At 65.4% G+C, this 20,821-nt stretch overlaps 1 protein-coding gene across 3 annotated transcripts; it reads right to left on the bottom strand.

Moving 5' to 3' along the window:
• Nucleotides 1-11,569: 11,569 nt before the first annotated feature.
• IRX4 (iroquois homeobox 4) lies at nt 11,570-20,409 on the bottom strand. 3 transcript variants are annotated; one of them, XM_056135178.1, is made up of 6 exons: nt 20,183-20,409; nt 16,686-16,830; nt 16,114-16,365; nt 15,560-15,672; nt 14,633-14,961; nt 11,570-12,902 (listed from the first exon to the last, which is right to left on the bottom strand). In XM_056135178.1, exons 2-6 carry the CDS (start codon nt 16,728-16,730, stop codon nt 12,091-12,093), a joined length of 1,551 nt encoding a protein of 516 aa, XP_055991153.1. In that variant the 5' UTR covers nt 16,731-16,830; nt 20,183-20,409; the 3' UTR covers nt 11,570-12,090. The 3 variants fall into 3 exon arrangements, with proteins under 3 accessions (XP_055991153.1, XP_055991154.1, XP_055991155.1); XM_056135179.1 differs by lacking the exon at nt 20,183-20,409 and adding an exon at nt 19,983-20,070; XM_056135180.1 differs by lacking the exon at nt 20,183-20,409 and having other exon boundaries at nt 16,686-17,242.
• Nucleotides 20,410-20,821: the final 412 nt, after the last annotated feature.

The raw sequence follows: 20,821 nt of genomic DNA, 5'->3' as shown, positions 1-20,821 counted from the left end.
CAGGGTGCGTGCGGGGTCCTCAGCCTCGGGATGTCTCTGCTTCCCTGCGCATCACCAGTCGCGTTCCCCGACGAGGGCCTGCCCTGCCCTGGCCCTCCTGCCCCCCCCCCCCCCCCCCCCGCCCAGGGCAGGCCTGGAGGGCGCAGGGCCTCGGGTGGCCTGCAGGGTCCCATCCCTCCTTCCTCAGTCAGGAAACGTGAGGACGGGCTTCGCGCACCTGGGCCTGGGCTGGGAACGCCTGGGACTCAGAGTCGTTTGTTATTTCGTGGGGCTGCCGCATGCCCCCGAAGGGTGAAGGAAAGGTCAGCCATAACTCTGCGCTCGCATTTTCCCGGGAAAAATGTAATATTGATCGATGGAAAATGGAAAGGCCACGCGGGCGACCTTTGCTGTGGGGGGCTCTGCCATGGGAGGGACCACCTGCTGGGCCCCGCTGGGCCCATCCCCACCTAGTCCCTGTCCTCCGCCCATGTCCATCCCCCGGCCTGTGTCCATCCCCCCTGGCCTGTCCCTGTCCCCTGCCCGTGTCCATCCCCATGGTCTATGTCCATCCCCCCCGGCCTGTGTCCATCCCCCCGGCCTGTGTCCATCCCCCCCGGCCTATCCTTGTCCCCTGCCTGTGTCCATCCCCCGAAACTGTGCCCATCCCCCTGGCCTGTGTCCATCCTCACGGCCTGTCCCTGCCCCCAGCCCATGTCCACCCCCATGGCCTGTTCCCTGCGGCCTGCACCTGGAGTGTCCTGCTACCCCCTTTGTCCCTCAGGTTGTGGGATCCCCATGCACCCCCGCTCACTCCTCTTCACCGGGGCCTATGGCTGTGAGGACCCGGCACTTTGGGACCCTCCCTGGGCTGCCTGGCCCCTGGGCCTGTCTCTGCAGGCTGTGGGACCCCCCCTCGGGTGGCCCTGGCCCATCTCTATGGGCTGTGGGACCCTCATTGGTGGCCCTGGGCCCATCTCTGCAGGCTGTGGGACCCACCTCGGTGGCCCTGGGCCCGTCTCTGCGGGCTGTGAGACCTTCCCGTCAGGTAGCCCTGGTCCCGTCTCTGCAGGCTGTGGGACCCCCCCTTGGTGGCCCTTGGCCCGTCTCTGTGGGCTGTGGGACCCCCCTTGGGTGGCCCTGGGCCATCTCTGCGGGCTGTGGCAGTGTCCTGCTACTCCTGGGCATCTGAGCTGAGCCCACAGCTGGCGCTGGTCACCTCAAGGCTCCTGACTCGGCCCTGAGTCACGTCCTATGGGTGGGGCGGGCGCAGGGCAAGGGCTGATCCCGGCTGGACTCCATACCTGCTGGTGTGTCCCTGTGGGCTTGGTGGCCACGTACTGGTCACAGGCATGGCGGGGGATCATGCTGGGTTCACAGACGCTCAAAGAAGCATGGACCCTCTGAGCCTTGGGCAGTGCCCAGTGCTCCACAAGCTGGATTCAGGCCCAGGTGCTCCTAAGGGCTGGCAGTGGCAGGTGGGAGGCCAGGAGACATTGGCCATCAGGTGTGCAGTGGGAGGCCGGGGGAGCTGGAGGAGCCCAGGGAAGAGGAGGGCAGGGCGAGGGGGTGGGCACGGCTGACACCAACCTGGGCAGGGGCTGGCGGGGGCTAGGGAGTCTGGGCAGGGGCTGGAGGTTGCTGGGCAGAGACAGGGCAGGGGCTGGGCAGGGGTTGGGAGGGGCTGGGCAGGGGCTGGGGCCTCCCTGTTCTGGACTGCGATATGGCCTGTCCCTTCTCAGGGGACAGCAGGGCAGGAAGGACACAGATAAGGACTCTCGGGACGGGTTATCTGGTGACCTTTGGAGAGGCTGAGAGAGGAGTGCTGGCACCCAGGGCACCGCGGGGTCGCGAGGGGGGGGGCTGCCTGTCAGCACAGCAGCAGCTGTCTGGGCGGGGAGGGGCGAGTGTGGGAGGGCAGAGGCACAACAGGGAGGGGCCCAGCAGGGGAGGGTTCAGCAGGGGAGGGCACGGGGGGAGGAGCACAGTGGGGAGGGTGCCGGGTGGGACGGGCACAGCCCATGGCAGCGGCACGGTGGGGAGGGCCGTCCCCGAGCCCCGGGGACTCCCGACACAGATCTCAGGCATGGGAGGCCTGGCACGCTGGCTCCGAGGGTCCTGCTCTTGAGCGGGAGGCGGGACAGCCGGGCACGGGTGTGCCTCGTAGAACAGGACATATGCACGTCACTCTCGGCTGACGAGAAGGGCGGGTACCTGTGGGCAGCTCCAGGTCTGTCTGGCGGGGACCTGGGCTGGACCCAGGATTCCGCGGGCCTAGGTGCCCCCTGTGAATCCAGGGAAGCCTTCCAGAATCTTCTCCAGGACCCTCTAGCAGGAGTGGGTCCTCCTCGGGAAGTCCCACCCCCACTGGGTCTCCAGCACCTCATCCTGGGGGTACCCTGAGGCCCCAGGCAGGGGCCAGCCTCAGGCTGCTTTGTCAGAATGGGGCCTCACAGCCCCTCCTCTGCAGACAGCCCCCGCCCCCCACCGTCAAGCACCGTGGCAGGCAAGGGTGGCCCAGAGCAGCGGTGGGACAAGTATTCTCAGGGTGGGGCAGAGTCATCCTTATGGGGGGCCTGTGCAGGGAACATAGGGCTGGGCCCGAAGGGGGGACCCTGGTCCTGCCCCATAGGTACAAGGTCCCTTGAGCTCCGTGGTGGCTGTGGGGGGTAGTGAGGGCCGGATGATGCCAGGTTACAGAGCCCACCCCGGCGGCCCTCAGGCACCCGAGCCACTCCCAGGCAGCTCTGAGCCCTTGTGTGTTTCTCTAAGCAGACAAAGTGCACACCCTCCGCCTCATGCTCCAGCTCAGCTCCCCCATGGGCTCCTCATGACCTTCATCCCAAATTGTGCACCCACGGACACATGGCCTCGTGTGTACACATGCACCCAAAGACACTGGCCTCATGTGTGTACCCAGAGACACATGTCCTTATGTGTGCACACATGCACCCATGGACACATGACCTCACGTGTGCACATGTGCACCCAAACACATAGCCTCACATGAGCATACTTGCACACGTGAACACACATGGCCTCAAGTGTGCACACGTGCACCCACAGACACTGGCCTCACGAGTGCACACGTGCACCCATGGACCCTGGTCTCACGTGTACACACGTGCACCCATGCACATTGGCCTCACGTGTGCTCAGAGGTACCTGTTCACACTGACATACCCACGTACATGGTGCATACATGTGTGCCCATAGACACAACCCCAAAGGTATGTATATACAGAGACATCCTTACAGGTACACATATGCACACCCACACATATGCACAAGGTGCACACATGTATAGTAGAGAATACAACCTTACACATACTAACATCCACATATATGCATATGCACAAGATCACACATGTGTACCCACAGGCAATCCTTACATGTGCTCACAGGCAGGTACCTACATGTCCTTACATGTAACACATGCACACAGCCCTCACATGTGTTCATAGGCATGCATATGTATATAAACACATATCCTAACATGCATAGGGTAGGAGACTCTGCCTTGTTCTCTCCCAGGAGCTGAGTGTGATGATCTCTGGATCCTGGCCGTTGTTGGAGTTACACGGCAGTTGGTGGGTGTAACTGTCTAGTTACTGGCAGGTCCAGTCCCAAACTGTGCAGGCTTGGAGATCTCAGCCCCGGGTCCCACACACCTGGGTTCCTCTGTCAGTTCTTTTATGCGTGAGGCTCATCCAAGTGTGTGGAGAGTGCTCCCAGCATGGCCTTGGCTGGGCCTCGATGGTCTTCAGCTGTTGGGCCCTGGTGGAGACAGTCAGGCATAGGGTAGGAGACTCTGTCTTGTTCTCTCCCAGGAGCTGAGTGTGATGATCTCTGGATCCTGGCCGTTGTTGGAGTTACAAGGCAGTTGGTGGGTGTAACTGTCTAGTTACTGGCAGGTCCAGTCCCAAACTGTACAGGCTTGGAGATCTCAGCCCCGGGTCCCACACACCTGGGTTCCTCTGTCAGTTCTTTTATGCGTGAGGCTCATCCAAGTGTGTGGAGAGTGCTCTCAGCAAGGCCTTGGCTGGGCCTCGGTGGTCTTCAGCTGTTGGGCCCTGGTGGAGACAGTCAGGGCTAGGACGAAGAAGACGTTACTGGCACCTGCTCGAGGCAATCGACGAACAACAGGGTGGTCGTGATCGTGATCGTGATCGTGATCCTAACATGCACATATGTGTACCCATAGACACACACCTTCACATGTGCACACAGGCATGTACAAACGTACATTCTCACATGCACACATGTGGACACACAGTCATATCCTCACACGTGCTCATAGATGTACACACATTCTCACATATGCACAATACTATCACGTGTGCCACTCGGGCATATACATGTGTCCACATGAGTGCACCCATGTGAGTGTGTGCATGCACGCAGAAACATGAACATGTGTGTGCAATGCACATTAAGCCACCTGTGCACACATGCAGACAGACACATTCATATGCAGGGTATCATTGGACACAGACACAGTAACAGAAACACGCACACATGTGACTCATACACTGTTTCAGGTACATGCACATGACACAGGCACACAGGTGTACCTGCACATGCACATGAGAACACACGTGCACAGGCTCATATACTCGCACACACAGAGACTCGTGCATGGGCACACAAGCATTCTTGCACACATACATATGGGTACATATACACAGGCACAAACGTGCACGGGTGCACGAGCATACTTGAACACACACGTACAGACACATGCACGGCACACACAGATGTCTGTGCGTGTCCACACTCCCAGTCCTGCTGGCTGTGCCTGGCTTCTGGGAGGGACGGGGCCAGGGAGCTCTGTCCTGTCCTGCTCCTCTCCCAGGCTCTGGGCGCGGGCACAGGCAGTGACAGCTGGAGCCCAGGGTGTCAGCAGGGCCCTTTCCGCACCTCACGCTGCCTTGTCTGACCTGCTGCCACTGTGGTATGTGGAAGGCGCGTCCCTGGGCTGGTCCTGCTGCAGGACAGGAGCCAGCGGCCACCAGATGACACGCGTCAGACCGCCCAGGCGCCTGACCCACAGGCACGCGCTGGGCCCCAGGGGCCGGCCAGTGCAGCCGCCATCTGGCACGTTCCAGGGCCCGGGGGTGGGCAGGCGGAGTAGCTGGGGCGGGTGTCCTGGCCCCTCCCCCCCGCCCTCCCCCCTCACACCTGGCACAGGGCCTGGGATGTCCTGGGGCCTCCAAGTGACACGCACCAGCCGTGCCGTGGCCGAGAGCATCTGGCCTCCCTGCCCGGGTGCGCCCGTGTGTGGGGGCGGGTGTCCCGGCCGTGCCTCCCTTCCCCGTCCCCTTCCTGCCTCAGAGGCGACTCTTGACAGGCCAGGCAGAACAAACACAAAGAGCACAGAAGATGACTGCCCTAGGGCCCTGCAGCTTGCTCCCAGGCCAAGGAGGACCAGGACCCCTGGAGGGGCCCTGCTAGCTCCGTGGTGGCTGTGGAGGGTGGTGAGGGCCGGATGATGCCAGGTTACAGAGCCCACCCCGGCGGCCCTCAGGCACTCGAGCCATTCCCAGGCAGCTCTGAGCCCTTGTGTCAACCCCCGGAGCCTCAGTTTCCCTTGGTCTGCAGTCCTCGCTCCTGCCCTCACCTCACAGGGCTGGGCCCCTCCCCGCCCCTCACTGCCACCTCCTTTCCTGAGGCAGAGCAGGAACTGTCCCTTGGCTGTCTCCTGACCCGTGGTCCAGGCTCAGGGCATGTCTTCAGCACAAATGTGTCTGCTAGCCCCAGCCCCAAGACTCCAGAGGACCCAACAGCCCCCGCACTCAGCAAGCACACACACAGACTCACCTGCTCACACATATGCACAGAACATACATACACAGATGCAAGTTCAGCGCATGCCCATGTGCACGCCCTCGGACTCAGGTATGTACCCCCGGAACACACGTGAATGTACACAAGTACTCACATGCATCTCACACACCATTTGCATGAATACAAGCATGTGAACGCATATGAATGCACACACGCACACAAGTTCATGACAAGGTATGCAGACATACACTTGGGCATACATGTTACCTAGAACCACACGCACAGGCATATGGTCATGTATGAACACTCGTGTGCAGTCCCATGAACATGTGTGCCACACTCAGGTACGCTCCTCAGCCCTCATGAGCGGGGTGGCACAGGGCCACAGGGCTGGGAGGGGCTGAGGGGGCGGAGGACAGGGCAGCGTGGCTGTGGGGCTGTCCTGTGTCCTGTGGCCCCTGCCAACTGTTGGGCTGCATTCATTCCGGCCCCTCACTGCTCGTCTCTGGGAGGGTGGAACTGGTGGAGATGCCCATGGCTTCAGAAGCACAAGCGACGGTGGGGGTCATCCTGGTGTCCGTGGGCAGAAGTGCCCCAGGGTTCTGCAGGTCCAGCCCAGGCCTGTCCTCGGGTTGGAAAGGTCCCCCTGCACTGCTCTCCAGGTGGCTGACCTCTGTCCTCGCTCTGTGGGGCCTACCAAGAGGCAACCCTCTGGAGCTCTGCCTGGTGTCGTTTCCTCCCAGAAGAGCAGGACACTGCGTGCCGCCCACTGTTGGCCGGGTCTGGCCATTCTGCAGCCTTGAGGACAGGTGTGAGCCCTCGGTCCTGCTGCATGTGTGTCCCTGCTGAGGACAGTGTGAAAGCCTGTGTGAGGTCAGCCTGCGTGCATGTCCTCGCTGTGGCCCGTTGTGTTTCTGAGTCACAGTGGCATAGGCCTGTAGTCTGGGGCCCCTCGTCCATCTCCCCTGGGGCCCCTTGTCCATCCCCCCCGGGGCCCCTAGTCCAATCTCCTCTGGGACCCCTCATCCATCCCCCCTGGGGCACCTCATCATCTCCCCTGGGGCCCCTCGTCCATCTCCCCTGGACTCTGCACCTTGTCACCCCCTCCGTGAGGTGGGGCTGAACCTTCTCGGCCTTAGAGAAGCCTTTGGCCAGCACTGGGTGGACAAGGCAGGGTGTGGCAGGATGCCGTGGGGACTCCTACGCTTCCAGTTCCTCTGAGCACGGCCCTGACCAGAGAGGGTAGTGAGGGTCCGGGCATCCAAAGGTGATGCCCGCTCCACCTTGGCTGGCCCTTAACTGCAGCACTGACCCCAGCCCAGCCCCCAGATGGACTCAAGGTCAGGGGACACGTCAGTTCTTGCAGGAGAGCCAGGGTGGGTCCAGCTCTGCAGAGGCTGGTGTGGACAGCACGCCCTCGCCCCTGCCCGGGCAGAGACAACCCAAGTAGTGTTTCCTGGTCGGGAGGAGAGGGGTCCTGCAGCCAGCCTGGGGAGGGGCCCTGCCCTGTGCCCACAGGGCCCAGTCCCAGTTCCTGGGCACTGCTGTCCCATCTTGGAGGCTGCCCTGGGCCTTATCTCTGGGTCCGGGGAAGCACTAGGGGCCCGGAACACCTGTAGAAGAATCATCCAGACCCCCACTTCAAAGAATCCAGGAAAATCAGCCACCCCACCCCCTCTGCTGCCGGCCTGAGCATGCCGCTCCACTACGGGCTGTGGGGGGCCTGGGCATGCCCACCCGCACTGTGGGCCTCAGGGGGCTCTGGGCGTGGCCACCAACACTATGGACCTGGGGTCTCTGGATGTCCCTGTCTCCACTGCGGGCCTGGGGGGGTCCTGGGCATGCCCACCCACACTGCGGGCCTGGGGGGGCTCTGGGTGTGCCCACCCCACTGCGGGCCTGGGGTCTCTGGATGTCCCCGTCTCCACTGCGGGCCTGGGGGTTCCTGGGCATGCCCACCCCCACTGCGGGCCTGGGGGGGGGGCCTGGGTGTGCCCACATCTGCAGTCCTAGAGTTCCAGAACCCACCTCCAGGTCCAGGCAGACCCCAAACTCCTCCCCTTAGGGCCCTCTGGTCTCCCCGTGGTCCCCTGGCCTGTTCCCCACTGCCTCCTGCTGTCCTGGCAAAGGAGCTTCTCAGGGATGGAGGCATGGCAGCAGTCCAGCTCCTGGCCAGGACCCCCTCCCCAACAGAGGCCATGGGTGCTGGTGTGTGGGAGGCTGAGGGAAGGTGGGACTTGGTTCTGCCCAGGGCTCACTTTCCTTGGGTTCTGCTCTGGGGACATCCTCCTGGGTGTGGCCCTCCTGGGGTGGGGCCTTCTCCGGTATGGCCTCCTGGACAGGCCTTTGGGGTAAGCAGGTCCCTGGGAGGGGGCTCCTGACCCAGCCCATGCTGCCCTCTGGCTTTGCAACACCCGATGTGAGGGGATTGCTGGCCCCATGCCTGGGCATGTGTTGGGCCCTCCAGTCTCTCCTGGGTCCTGGGTTCCCAGCGGACACACTGACCCCCTTGCGATGGCCTATTGGCGAGAACCAACGAAGGTGGCTGGCCTCACCGGTGACCAGGGAGCTATGACTATGTGGGGAGGGGTCAGGAGAGGCCCTTCCTCTCACGGTGGCTGGAGCACACGCCCCCTGAACTCCGCCCGGCTCCACACCTTCTGCAGCAGCAGCCAGGACCACAGAAAGGCCTGATGTGACCGTGAGGCCAAGGTGTCCCACTTCCTGGCTTCCTGATAGCCAGAGCCCACTGGCCTTTGCTGCCTGCCACCCTGCTGACCTTTCACCTCCCCTCCCCACTCCATTCTCCCTCCTCCCCCTCTCTTCCCTCCCTCTGCCTCCCTTCCCCTTCCTCCCCTCTCTGCTTCCTTCTCGCCTCCCGCCCCTCCCCCTGCCTGTCCCACCCACCCAAAGGCCCAGTGGGAAGGGCTGCATGTTGTGTGTCCTTGGGTAGGGGACACACACCTTCCAGGCAGGGGCAGTGCTGGAATGAGGTGCTGGGCGGGCAGCAGGAAGGCTGACCCTTGGCCGAAGGTTTTCCTGGAGCAGTGCCCAGGTAGGCAGGAGGCACCAGGTGCTGTAGGCCATGGGCTCAGGTGTCAACTACTGGACCCCATCTCCATAGCACAACACTCCCCCAGCCCCCCAGAGCTGGAGGGTGCCAAGTGTCTGTTCAGCAATGTGGGTGAAGCCGGGCTCCACAACTCCAGGCCCCCTGACAGCTTCAGGGGTCTCCCAGGGGGCCTGGGGGTCCTATTTCCTCTCTGAGGTTATGGAGGAAAAGAGGGGGCAGAGATTTGTGAAAACAGAGACAGAGAATCAGAGACAAAGAGACAAAGAGGGACAAGGAGGAAGAGACAAAGACACAGAGACAGAGATGGAAGCTGAGAGATGAGGGGCTGGGGGGAGACAGGGAGGAGGAGGGGCAGCGTGGGAGGGCGGCAGGAGGAGAGGGAGGGCAGGTGCAGAGGGGCTGGGTGGTGGGCGAGCCCAGCCTGGTCTCAGGGCGCGGGCTCTGACTTGTTTGTCTCTCAGCCCGTCCGAGGGCCGCCTCCCGCCTCTTCCTCTAGTTAAGGTGTCGTGTCAGACTCTATTGCTTGCTGGAGACTCTCCCTTAAGTTAAATTAAAAAAAAAAAAAACACAGGAAAGGGAAAAGGAGAAAAAAAGAGGAAAAATGGAACCATCAGTGGCGGTTTGAGGGTCGATAAAGCGTTTAGCTGCGGAGCCGTGGGCCGCGTTTCCCGGGGCGCAGCGTCGTTAATGGAGCAGCGGGAAGGCGCGGGCGGGCGAGGCTCGTATATCCCGCGCGCGCTGTCGGAGCCTTAATGAAAAGAAACGCGCCGCTGATTACAGCTGGATTTGGGCGAGGGAAGGCGCCCGTCAATTCAGCAGCCCCTCCTCGGCGCCCGGCCCGACACGCCTGGGTGGGCCGCGGCTCCCCGCGCCCGGCTACCGGCCCCTCCTCCCGCTGCGCGCCCGCTCCGCGCGCACCCCGACCCCCAGAAAAAACCAAGGGGGTCGCGCAGCTGCGAAGAACTTTTCAAGCGTGTGCCCAAAAGTGCGGGTAGGGTGGCGGCGACAGCCCCGACTTCGGGCGCTGGACTCCGCGCCCAGACCGCGGCCGACCTCCTCTTGGGCTGCCGTCTGCGTTTCACTCCTTGGGGCGGTTGTTGCGTCAAGGCGCTCGGGCCAGCCGGGAGGGGACAGGCTAGGGTCCTGGCCTCCCGCAGAGAAGGAAGGAAGAGGCGCGGGTCGAGCCCCTGAGGACGCAATTCCCCGGGCCCCTGGGCGCCACAGGGCGCCCACCTTGCCCGTTCTCTCCGGAGCGCTGCCTCCACCTGGCCAGTCCCCGGGTGGCCCGCGGCCCCCACCAGGTCCATTCCTATCCGACCCGCTGTCCCCACCTGGCCAGCCCCTGTCCGGCCCCCACCTGGCCCGTCCCCGTCCGGACGCGGCCTCCCCGTGGCCCTTCCCTCGTCGGGCCCGTCCCATCCCTGTCCGGTCTGCTGCCCCCACCTGGCCAGCCCCTGTCCGGCCCCCATCTGGCCCGTCCCCGCCGGGCTCGCGGCCCCCACCTGACCGGTCCCGTCGGACAGGCGACCCTCGCTCAGGCCGCCTGGCTGCCCTCACCGGCGCGGAAGGGGCGGGAGGCACGCGCTCAGGCGCATTAAAATTCCTGGCGCCCCAGCCTAGGCCGCCGCGGCTCCCCGGAGACTCCACTTTCGCTATTACTGTCAAGTACCCTTGACTCTTTATTTTTGCCCTTTTATCTATTACAACTAATTCGAGTTCTTTTGCCCTTTTCAGTCTAAGACGTGGGCTTTCTGCAAAGCCTGGCCCTGCCAGCGAGCTCTCGGCGCGGAGCCTTTAGAAATTGAGGGGTTTACTGTCAAAATGAAAATTTCACTTCAAATTATCTTGGCTGATGCTGGCTGGCCAGGCCGGGGGCTGCCGGCGCTGCCTTTTGACAGACATCAGCGGCGAGCTTCCGAGTCTCGATAATATCATCCAAGAGCGCGAAAGTCAATACTGTGACAGCGCAGGCGGATACAATCCAATTACCGAGGGCCGGCGGGGCGGGCGGCTCCCCGGGCGGGCGCAGGGCCCCGGCCCGCGGGGCCCCGCCGCCTCCGCCTTGGGGCGCGCCCGGCCTCGCCCCGCGCCCCCAGGGCTCCAGGAAGAGCCGCTGGGGCCTCGAGCTCCCCAAGGAGGTCCCAGGTCACCCCCGCCTGCCCCCACCTGCGTCTTCCATCCCCCCAAACCCCGGCTTTCCCTGGCCGGGGCGTCTGAGAGGGCCTCGAGGGGCCTCTGGATCCAGACCTTCGGGCCGTCCTCGGAAGAGCCCGTGGGGATGGGGGCTTAAGCACCGGGTCCCCAAGCAGGCTCGTTCCAAAGCAGCTCCAGCTCCAGCTCGCCTCTCCCTGCGCCTCTGCGGCCCGCCCCGTCTGTGCGCCCCAGCCTGGGTCTCAGACATCCAGAAAGGACAAGGAGCGGGTTAGCCGAGGGCGGGCTAGAAGCTGGTTTCAGGCCCGGGCAGAGATGCTCATGCCCTCACTCCCTCTATCCGTCCGGAAACTGTCGGGGGTCCCTCGCACGGAAGCTTCTATTCGCTTCCGCCTCACGCGCTGGCACCTGGGGAGAGTCACGACGTCTCCACCACGCACCCACCATTCCGACTTGGCCGGAATCAGGGAAACCGCGCAAACCGCGAGGCCCTCTCCGCGCGGGCGGCGGGGCGTCTCTCCTACGAGCGGGCCCGTTCCTGCCCCTCCACCCCCGGGTTGGAAGCGTGTTCGTTTTGCGATGCAAACACCACCACTCGCTTTATTGGTTTTGCTGTATTAGCCTCGAAGCAGGCAGTCGCCAGCGCGCAGACATTAGAAAAACAATTGTATCGCGTTACGTGTGCATTCGTGTGAGCTCGCGGGGAAGCTGTCGGTGAGAGTCGGGTGCAGAGGACACGGGACGGCGGGTCTCACGGAAACGCGGCATGCCTCGGACCCGCCGGAGCGCGCGGCTCACGCGCCTTTCCTTGTAAACTTTGGGACGTAAACTTGGCGCGTCGGGCCGCTCCTGCAGCTCCCGGTCAGCGCCGCCTGGCCGGGTCCTAGTTCAGGCCCACTCCCGCGGATGGGTCGGGCCGTGCTGGTTGCCCTGAGGCCTGTTTTGGGGGGCCCGGGGATAATGAGAGCTGGGCCCGCCCTCCGAGCTGCAGGGCGCCTCCAGAGCCCGCTCGTTGTGCGTCCTCGGGGAGCTGGGCGCGGGGAGCGTGTGCGCGCCCCGGCCCCAGCGCCCCCGACTCCTCAGCCCTGGCCCCGGGCCGCTCAGGCGCAGAAGGGTTTCCCGCCGGCCTTGGGCAGCGCCAGCAGCTCCTTGGAGCCGCCGGGGCCGGGCACGTCGTGGGGCGCGCCGGGCGGGAAGGCGCGCGCCAGGGGCGTGGTCAGCACGTTCGCGCCGGCCCCCAGCGAGCGGCCCAAGGGCCCCGGGTCCAGGAGCGCGCTCTTGGCGCTGGCCCAGGCCTGGTTCAAAGTGCTGTGCCTGAGGATGGGGTCGTGGAAGACTCCGTCCACCCAGTTTCTTAGACTGGTGACCGGGGAGTCCTGCTGCCGCTCCAGCGCCCCGGCGGTGGCCGTGGTCACGGGCGAGGACGCAGCGGCCGCGGGGGCGGCGGGGCCGTGGCGCTTGAGCATGCACGAAGGGAACTCAGTCTGGCTCAGGGCAGTGGCGGCTGCCGCGGTGGCTGTGTGCGCCAGGGACCAGATGCGCGGCTTGGCCTCGAGGCCCGGGGGCGCCCCGGCGGGCACGAAGCCCAGCTTGGCCTCGCAGGCCTGAGGGCCGCCCCCTGCGCCCGGCTGCTGTTCAGGCCCGGCCGCCGTGCTCCGGAGACAGCTCCGGGCCGGGTCCAGGTCCTGCTCCAGCGCGGCCCCGCCGCCTGCCGCCAGGGGCAGCCGGAGCGCGCCCGAAGTCTCCTTGCCCGGGGCGCCGGTGCGGTCGGGCGTGGCCGGGACGCGCTCAGGGCCGCGGTCCAGGGGCTGGAAAGGCGGCTTCAGCTCGCACTCCGGAGGCTCGGCCTCCAGCGGGTCAAAGTCCTCCAGGTCACTGAGCTCCAGATCCTTCTCTGCTTTGCCCACCGACCCTGCCCAGGAGAGAAAGCCGGCAGCGGCGGGTGTGAGCGTGGGGTCAAACAGAACCCGCCCGATGGGGTGAACCCTGTGGCTATGAGCAGGACCCCAGGGCCCTGACCCTTGTCCCTGTCTTGAACCCCAGACCCCCCATACACCCCAAGCCCTTCCTACCCCTGGCCCCCTTCATGTATCCCAGACACCCCCCTCCAACCCCCGTTCTGGGTCCCTACTTCCTCGCTCCCCTTCCCTTCTCCTCCAGCCCCCTCCCTTCCTGTTCCCTGGTGGTCTCTTGGTTCCCTTCCCACACGCCTGGCCTTTCAGTCTGTTGGTGTGAGGAGTGGTCATGTGGGGTGGTGTGTGGTGTTGGTTTGAGGTGTGTGTGTGTGTGTGTGTGTGTGTGTGTGAGATGCTGGTGTGTGATGTTGGTAAATGGTGGCAGGGTATGATGTTAGTGCATGGTATTGGTGTGTGGTGTTGGTGGATGGTGGTGATGTGTATTGGTGTGAGTAAGTGGCAATGTGTGTTGGTATGTAATGTTGAAGAGTATATGGTTGTTGGTGTTAGGGTGTGATGTTGGTATGTGTGGTGTTGGTGTGAGTGGTAGTGGTGTGTATGGTTGTTGATAAGTGGTGTTGGTGTCTGATGTTGGTATGTGTGGTGTTGGTGTGTGTGGTGCTGTTGTGTGTGGTTGTTGGTGTGTTGATGCTGGTGTGTGTGGTGCTGGTGTGTGTGGTTGTTGGTGTGATGGTGTTGGTGTGCAGTGTTGGTAAATGGTGGCAGGGTATGGTGTTAGTAGTGCATGGTAGTGGTGTATGGTGTTATAGGTGAATGGTGGTGGTGTGGGTTGGTGTGGGTGGTGACAGTGTGTGTTGGTATGTAATGTTGATGTGTGGTGGCAAAGTATGTGGTTGTTGGTGTGAGTGTGTGGTGTTGGTGTGAGTAGTGTTGGTGTGTGATGTTACTGTGGTGTTGGTGTGAGTGGTGGCAGTGTATATGGTGCTGGTGTGTGTGGTTGTTGGTGTGTGGTGTGGTGTTGGTGTGTAGTGTTGTGTGTGGTGTTGGTGTGTGGTGAGTGGTGGCAGTGTGTGTGATGCTGCTGTGTGTGATGCTGGTGTATGGTATTGGTAAGTGGCAGCTGTGTATGTTATTGTTATATGTTGTTGTTGAATGGTGGTGATGGTGTGTATTGGTCTGAGTGGTGGCAGTGTGTGTTGGTATGTAATGTGTGGTGGCGGAGTGCGCAGTTATTGGTGTGAGTGGTGCTGGTGAATGGTGGCAGTGTGTGTGGTGTTGGTTTGTGGTGTTGATGTATGCTGAATCGTGTGTGTGGTAATTAGCGTGAGTGATGTTGGCATGTGGTATTGGTAAGTGGTGGCAGTGTGTGTGGTGTTGGTGTGTGGTGTTTATAAGTGGTGTTTGGTGTGTGGTGTTGATGTATGCTGAGTCATGTGTGTGTTGTGGTGTTGGTGTGAATGGTGGTGGTGTACATTTGTGAGTGGTGTTGGTGTATGGTGTTGGGGTGTGTGATGAGTAGTGGCGGTGTATGATGATGCATGTTGAATGGTGGCAGTGTGTGGTGCTGTGTGATGGTGTGTGTGATGTTGGTGTGTGGCGTTGGTGTGTATGGTGTTGGGATTTCCTGCCCCACAGCCTGGCAGGGAGCAGGAAGGGGGTCTGGAGGCAGGCCCCACCCTTGTTGTCCGAGGACACCCCCAGAGGAGACCCCTGAGCCCTGGCCCACCTTCGCCCTTGGCGGTCCTCAGGGGCTCCTCCCGGGCCTCCTCCTCGCCCCCCTCCTCCTCCTCGCCTTCCCCGTAGGGCCGCTTCTCCTCGGCACACTTGTTGCGCGGCGGCCACGTCATCTTGTTCTCCTTCTTGAGGCGCCGGCGCGCGTTGGCGAACCAGGTGGAGACCTGCGTGAGGGTCATCTTGGTGATGATGGCCAGCATGATCTTCTCGCCCTTGGTGGGGTAGGGGTTCTTGCGGTGCTCCTGCAGCCAAGCCTTCAGGGTGCTGGTGGTCTCCCGCGTAGCGTTCTTCCGGCGCGTGCCGCTGTCCATGGTCCCGTACCTGGGGACAGGCTGGACAATGGGGCGCCCGCGGCCTTGCTGCCCAGTAAGCCCCTTTCCCTGGGCTGCCGGCCCTGCCTCAGTGGTCCGCAGGCAGGCAGAGATGACGTCCAGACGCGAGCCTGAGCCCTCCTGAGCCCCCTACCCTGCCAACAATGCACGGGCACGGCCTGCTGTGGACTCCTTGGGGCAGGAAAGGCCTTTGCATGCGCCAAGAACGTCTCCAGGGCTTTCTGGGGTCACACCTGTTTCTGAGAAGAGGGAACCTGCTCTTTGCCAGTCTAGAACTACCAGAGGGGAGAGGTGAGGGGTGGAGGGTGCTTTGGCGCCTGCGCAGGAGAACCAGGGCGCAGGGAGAGGACAGAAGGGGGTCGCAGCAGGCGGCACTCCCCAGGGGGGCTGGGCTCCTGCGAAGAGGCGTGGCCATTCCGCAGGGGGCGTGGCGTGGGCGTGGGCGTGCCGGGGCGTGGCTTATCTCCCGGGTCGAGGCTGGGGCAGGACTGGCCGCGCTGGGGGCGTGGCGCGGGGCGGGGCTTGCTGCGCCGGGGGCGTGGCGCGCAGGGACCCGCGGAACCCGAGGGACCGTCCTTGGGGCTCACCTGTCATACGGGTACTGGCCCAGCGCTGGCTCGTAGGGGTAGTAGGCGGCGGCCGCGGCGGGCGCGAGACCCGCATGCGCAGACCCGGTCCCGTCCTTGGATTCGAAGCTGTTCTGTAGAGGCAGGAGGCTGGATGGCGCTTCCCGGCGTCACCTGCTCCAGCCCCTACCCGAGCGCAGAGTCCGGGGTAGCCACGCCCCGGGCCCCCACGCGCCGGCCCCAGTCTCACTTGGGGGCCAGGCGGAGTCGACTTGGAGGACGGAGAGGAAACGGGGAGGCCCTGGGGTGGGAGAAGGGGGAAGGGCTGCGCGGAGTCGGGGCCGGGAGGAACAGGGGTTCTGGGACGGGCTGGCGCGGGACGGGGGAGCGACGCGCTCAGAGCCTGACAGCGACCCCCGCTGCGCTCCCCAGCCCGGGGCCCGCTGGCGCGTCGCGGCCTGAAAGAAGGCGTGCGCTCCCCGGACCCCACAGCCAGCCTCGCATGGGACCCCCTGCGTCCCCAACGCTCTGTGCGTGAGGGAGGGGCAAGGGCGTGGGCCCTCCTCGTGGCTCACCAGCGAGTAGAAGGCCGACGCCTCGGAGCCGTAGGTCACGTAGTTGCCGTAGCCCTGCGAGCCCGCGTAGGGTCCCCCGTAGACGCCGAGCGCCGCGGCCGAGCTGAGCTCGTGGCGCGCCGTGGCCAGCAGCCGGCTCTCGTACACCGGGCAGTAGACGGGCGCCTGCGCCGGGGCGGCGGGCCCCGACTCGGCCAGCGTGCGGCCCCCGGACTCGCAGCAGGCGCTCAGGGAGTTGGTGGTCATCAGGAACTGAGGGGAGAGGCGCGGCCCAGTGCTCGGGCTGGTCCCCTCACCGCGTGCCCCACCGCGCGCGCCTGCCACGTGCGGCCAGGCCGTGGGTCCCAGCGCGTCCACTGGGTTTCCAGACGGTCCCCGGGAATCTGTCGCTCCAGCTCTCGAGGCGCAGCCCGGAGACCCCGCTGGCCACGGGGAGGCCGGTCTGGCGAGAGGCCGAAGCCGCTGAGCGCCCCCGCCCCTCCCGGGGGCTCGGCGCCACGGACCTGGGCGTGCCTGGCACTGTGCTGCCCTTTGGGGTCCCCCCGCCCGTGTGCCCTCTGGGGCCCCCTTACCTGGGGTGCTGAGGAGTAGGGGTACCCGAACTGCGGGTAGGACATGGCTGGCACGGCCCGGGGCCGGCGGGCGGGGCCGGCGGGGTCCTGCACGCGGGGGCGGGCGTGGCGCCGCCACTGCTCCGGGGCCGCGGGCTCCTAGGCGCTGGGAGGGCGAAGCGGGTTAGTCGGGGAGCAGAGTGGCGGGTGCGAGGGCCCGGCCCGCTTCTCCGACCGCGGGGGGCGGCGCGCCGCGGCCCGCCTCGGAGCCGCACGCCCCGGGGCCTCCAGGGGACTCTGGGACCGAGCGGCCTCGCAGCGGCGACACAAATACATATTTTGCAAAAAAAGGCAAGGGGGAAAAAGGACCAGTCGCCGGAACCGTCAAGTGAGATGTGCGCGGCTTTAAGCGGCGGCGGTTCTGACGTCAGCCCCACGCCGCGCCGGCCTGGCCGCAGACGTGCGGGTCACTCGGCGGCCGCGGGGGTCCGCGGGGCGGGGGCGGAGGGGCCATCGGGCGGGGACAAATGCATTTCCTCCTCCAAGTCAATAAGGCCCACCGCGCGGCATTTCTCCTTAGTCACCGCGGACGGAGGCACTTTTAATTAGAAATTAATTAATGAGCAGCTGGTCTTCCCACCGCACTGTAATCATTAGTCTCAATTACAAATGAGACACTTGAAGGGGCACACGAGTGAGTCTTCATTGGAGATGTAATCAACAGTTAAAATTAGCCGCGCGCTGGAGCGGGCAGCGGCTCCCGCCGCGTGCGCGTCCTTCCCTGGTCGGCCCGGCCCGGGGGCCACCGCCGCTCGCACCGGCGTGGAACCCGCGCTGCGGGGGGGGGGGGAGGTCCAGCACAGAGAGTGGCCACGGGCGTCTGGATACGAGCGTCCGAGTGCCCCGGGTTGTGGGTCTCCCGCAAGCCGAGGTCCCAAGAAAAGGCGCTCGCGGGGCTCTACCGCCTTCTGCGCCCGCGTCCCGAGGGAGCGCCCCTCCTCCGCTCACCCCGTGCAAGTTCGCGCGCAGAACGGAGCCCCCCTCCCTCGAGCCCCCTGCCGAGTCCACTCCCGGCCCTCCGGACAGCCCCACGCCTTTTCACAGTTCTGTCCAGGGGCGCCTGGAAGGGCGCTTCGGGAGAGGTGCTGGGTGGGGACGCGGCGCGCCAGACCCCCGCTGGCTCTCCAGCTTCTGTGCGGGGCGCGGGGTCCCCTAACACAGCCGAGCGGCCGGGAGCGCGCCCCGGCCCCGTGCGCGTCCCGCCGGGCCTCTCCCGTCGGCCAGAGGGGAGCCTGAGCGGCGGCGCTGTGCAGACTTGCTGGGGAAGATTCCTGGGTTCAGACCTGTGAATAGCCCCGGGGTCACCCTCTAATTAATGATGACGTTTTCGCCCTCTCCCCAGCTGCGAACCTGCCTCCCAGAAACGAAATCTGCGCGCGCTGACAGCTCGGTTGAAGGTGATTGATGACTATCTGGAGACCGCGCTACGCATCCTATCATATCTGCTGCGTAATTGCTTTAATTCACAGATGAAAATACGCGTTCTCAGATCGCGCAGGACCGCAGCCGGCCACGTCCGCGCTGCTCGCAGAGAAAAATCATGGGAAATAATGAATAGCCACTCCATGCAAATTATTCAGACAGCTTAGCGTCTGTAGCCGGGAGAGATATATAAAGAACACGAGTCAAATGACATTAATAATCGTTTTCGAATTCTGTATTGATTCCGCGGCCGCGGCGTTCCTTTCTCTCTCACCTGAATCGCTAATCTCACCCTCCTGTAAATAATGCGAGGCTGAGCTAGCCAGGGGGCTGCGCGCAGAAATGAATCTCCCCGCGCCCGGGTCCTCCCGGCCGCCCGCCCCTCCCCCGCTCCTTGGCGGCTGGGCTCGCGCCGCGCACATTCCACTCCGCATTGTTTACAAACACCTCGCGCCGCCGGGAAGGGGGGCCCCCGCCGCGGCCCGTGCCCCCCCCCCCAGTGCTCTGCGCGCGGCCGACCGGCCCGCAGTGCTCGCGCACCCACCTGGGCACCGCGCCGCCGCCCCCAAACTAGGCCATAGTTTCCGAGCGCCCTCGGCCCCGGGACCGTTCGTCTTCCAGATGGGCGCGGGGCGCGGCCCCTGCGGGGGCCCTCGCAAATCTCCGGGCTCCCTGGGACCGCCGGCTTCCATCTCCTGCTTTGCTTTCCAGGGTGGGTGCGGAATAAGGGCTGGTCCTGACCGCGTCAAGTTCCCGAGGTCTCTCCCGGACCGGAACCCCTGCGGGCCCCCTGCCCTGGCCCCTCCTGAGCGCACCCAGCCACGGACGCAGGCCACTCCTGTCTGCTCCAGCCCCGGCGTTGTCCTTCCAGCCCGGCCCGCCGAGGCCCACGCGCCCCAGCCGGGACCAACTGTCCGCTTTCCTCCAAAACGCTGTACCTGGGGCGGAGGTACCCAGACACCCTCTGGGAACCCACTCCACTGGGGCATCGGCCAAACGCAACCTCACAGACCCTCACAGACGCAGGAAGCGGCGGCCCGCGGGGAGCGGTGCCCGGCCACGCCTAATGAGCCCAGCGGGCAAAGCCCCTAGTCCCGGTCGGTGGCAGCCAGCAGCAACGGCGCTTGGGGAAGAACCCGCTGGCTCGCCGAGCTCAGGCCACCAGGGAGGGCGGGAGGGATGGGGGGCCGCGGGTCGCCCTTGTGCCCAAGGGCCCGAGGGTGAAGACAGCCTGGGGGCCTGGAGGGCCTCTGAGGACACCGGGCGCGCCAGGACCTCCCAGCAGCTCTGGGGGTCCCAGAGCGCGCATCGTCCCCCCCCCCCCAGGAGGGGTCCCTCCAAGAGGCTGCCTCCGGGCAGAGGGGGCACCTCCTAGCCTGAGGCCTTTCTCCAGGCGCTTGGACAAACCCTCGGGGCCCCAGCTCGCCCAGCGAGGCCCCCCACGGGTATGGTTAGGGCTTTGGGGTGCTGGAAGTCGGGGCGCCTCAGCCGCCAGCCTCGGGCTCGGCTGCTCACTCTTTTGCAGCCGTCTTGGGGTGGGGGTGTCTCCCGCACAGCCAGGGCGGCGACCTGGAGGCGCACGCGTCGTCCCCCCTTCCCCGAACGCCCTCCCCATCCTGACCGGCGCCCCCGGGCTCCCCGCGGCGCCCCCACCGCTCGCTGTGGGGGACGCAGGCCCCGCTCGGCCCCCGCGCCCCCGCGCGCCCCACACCCGAGTTTTCTCCCCCGGAGCCGGCGCGACGGCCTCCGGAGACCCCCCGAGGCGGCGGCAAACTTTGCGCCCTCCGGCTCAGGAGCGATCGGCGCCAAGTTTGCGCGGCCGAGGCCGCTCCCTACCTGCCGGCGTGGCCGCCGCGCCGCGCGCTCAGCCCGGGGCCGCGGGGAGCCGCGCGCCGCCCGCCCGGGACGCACCGGGGAGTCGCCGCCGCCGCCGCCGCCCGCGCCCCTCGGCGGCCGCGCCAGCCTCCGCCTCCGCGGCAGGGGAGGGGCCGGAGCCCGCGGCGGGGGCGCGCGGGGACCTCGGGGACCTCGCCTACCTGCGGGGGCGCCGGGCCACTGCCGCTCGCCCGCGAGGCTGCCGCGCGGCCGCTCGGCGCGCGCGCTCCGCCGGGGAGCAGGCGACAACTAATGGAGACATTTCCAGGCGGAGCACCTGGCGAGCGAGCGGAGCGCGGGCGTCCCCAGGCGCCGCGGTCGTCAGCGAGCCCGCTCCGGCGTGACGTGGGCGAGCGGGCGCGCTGCTCCCACCCGGCCGCCGTGAACGCTTCCCCGCGGCGCCTCCTGCCAACTTTTCCCGCCGCGCCCGGCCCGCGCCCGTGCCGGGCTGGCCCGGGGGGCGCCTGGCCTGGGGGCGGGGCGGGGGCCAGCCGGGGCCTCTCCCGTGGGCCTGGGGCTCCTCCTAGGCGCTAGGAGGACCAGTCCTGCGCCCGCTGCCCACCCGGGGCGTCTGGGCACGAGGACGTGCCTCGCTCCGCCTGGCCTCAGTGCCCCCCGGTCCAGCCCTGGAGGTCAGGCTGAGGGCGAGGCCTCTGGCAGCCCGTGGGGGTGGGGGCGGGCGGAGGTGATCTTAGAATAGCCGGACTGGGTCGAGGCCCCGCCCACGTCTGCCTGGTCTCTGGGCTGAGCGCTGGGGGCACTAGGGTTTGGGGAGCTGTGACTCGGGGCCTGCCCAGGAC

This window comes from Sorex fumeus, unplaced genomic scaffold (genome assembly GCF_029834395.1).
Source record: "Sorex fumeus unplaced genomic scaffold, SorFum_2.1 ptg000110l, whole genome shotgun sequence".
Classification (NCBI taxonomy): domain Eukaryota; kingdom Metazoa; phylum Chordata; class Mammalia; order Eulipotyphla; family Soricidae; genus Sorex; species Sorex fumeus.
This window is presented reverse-complemented; position numbering and strand designations above follow the sequence as displayed.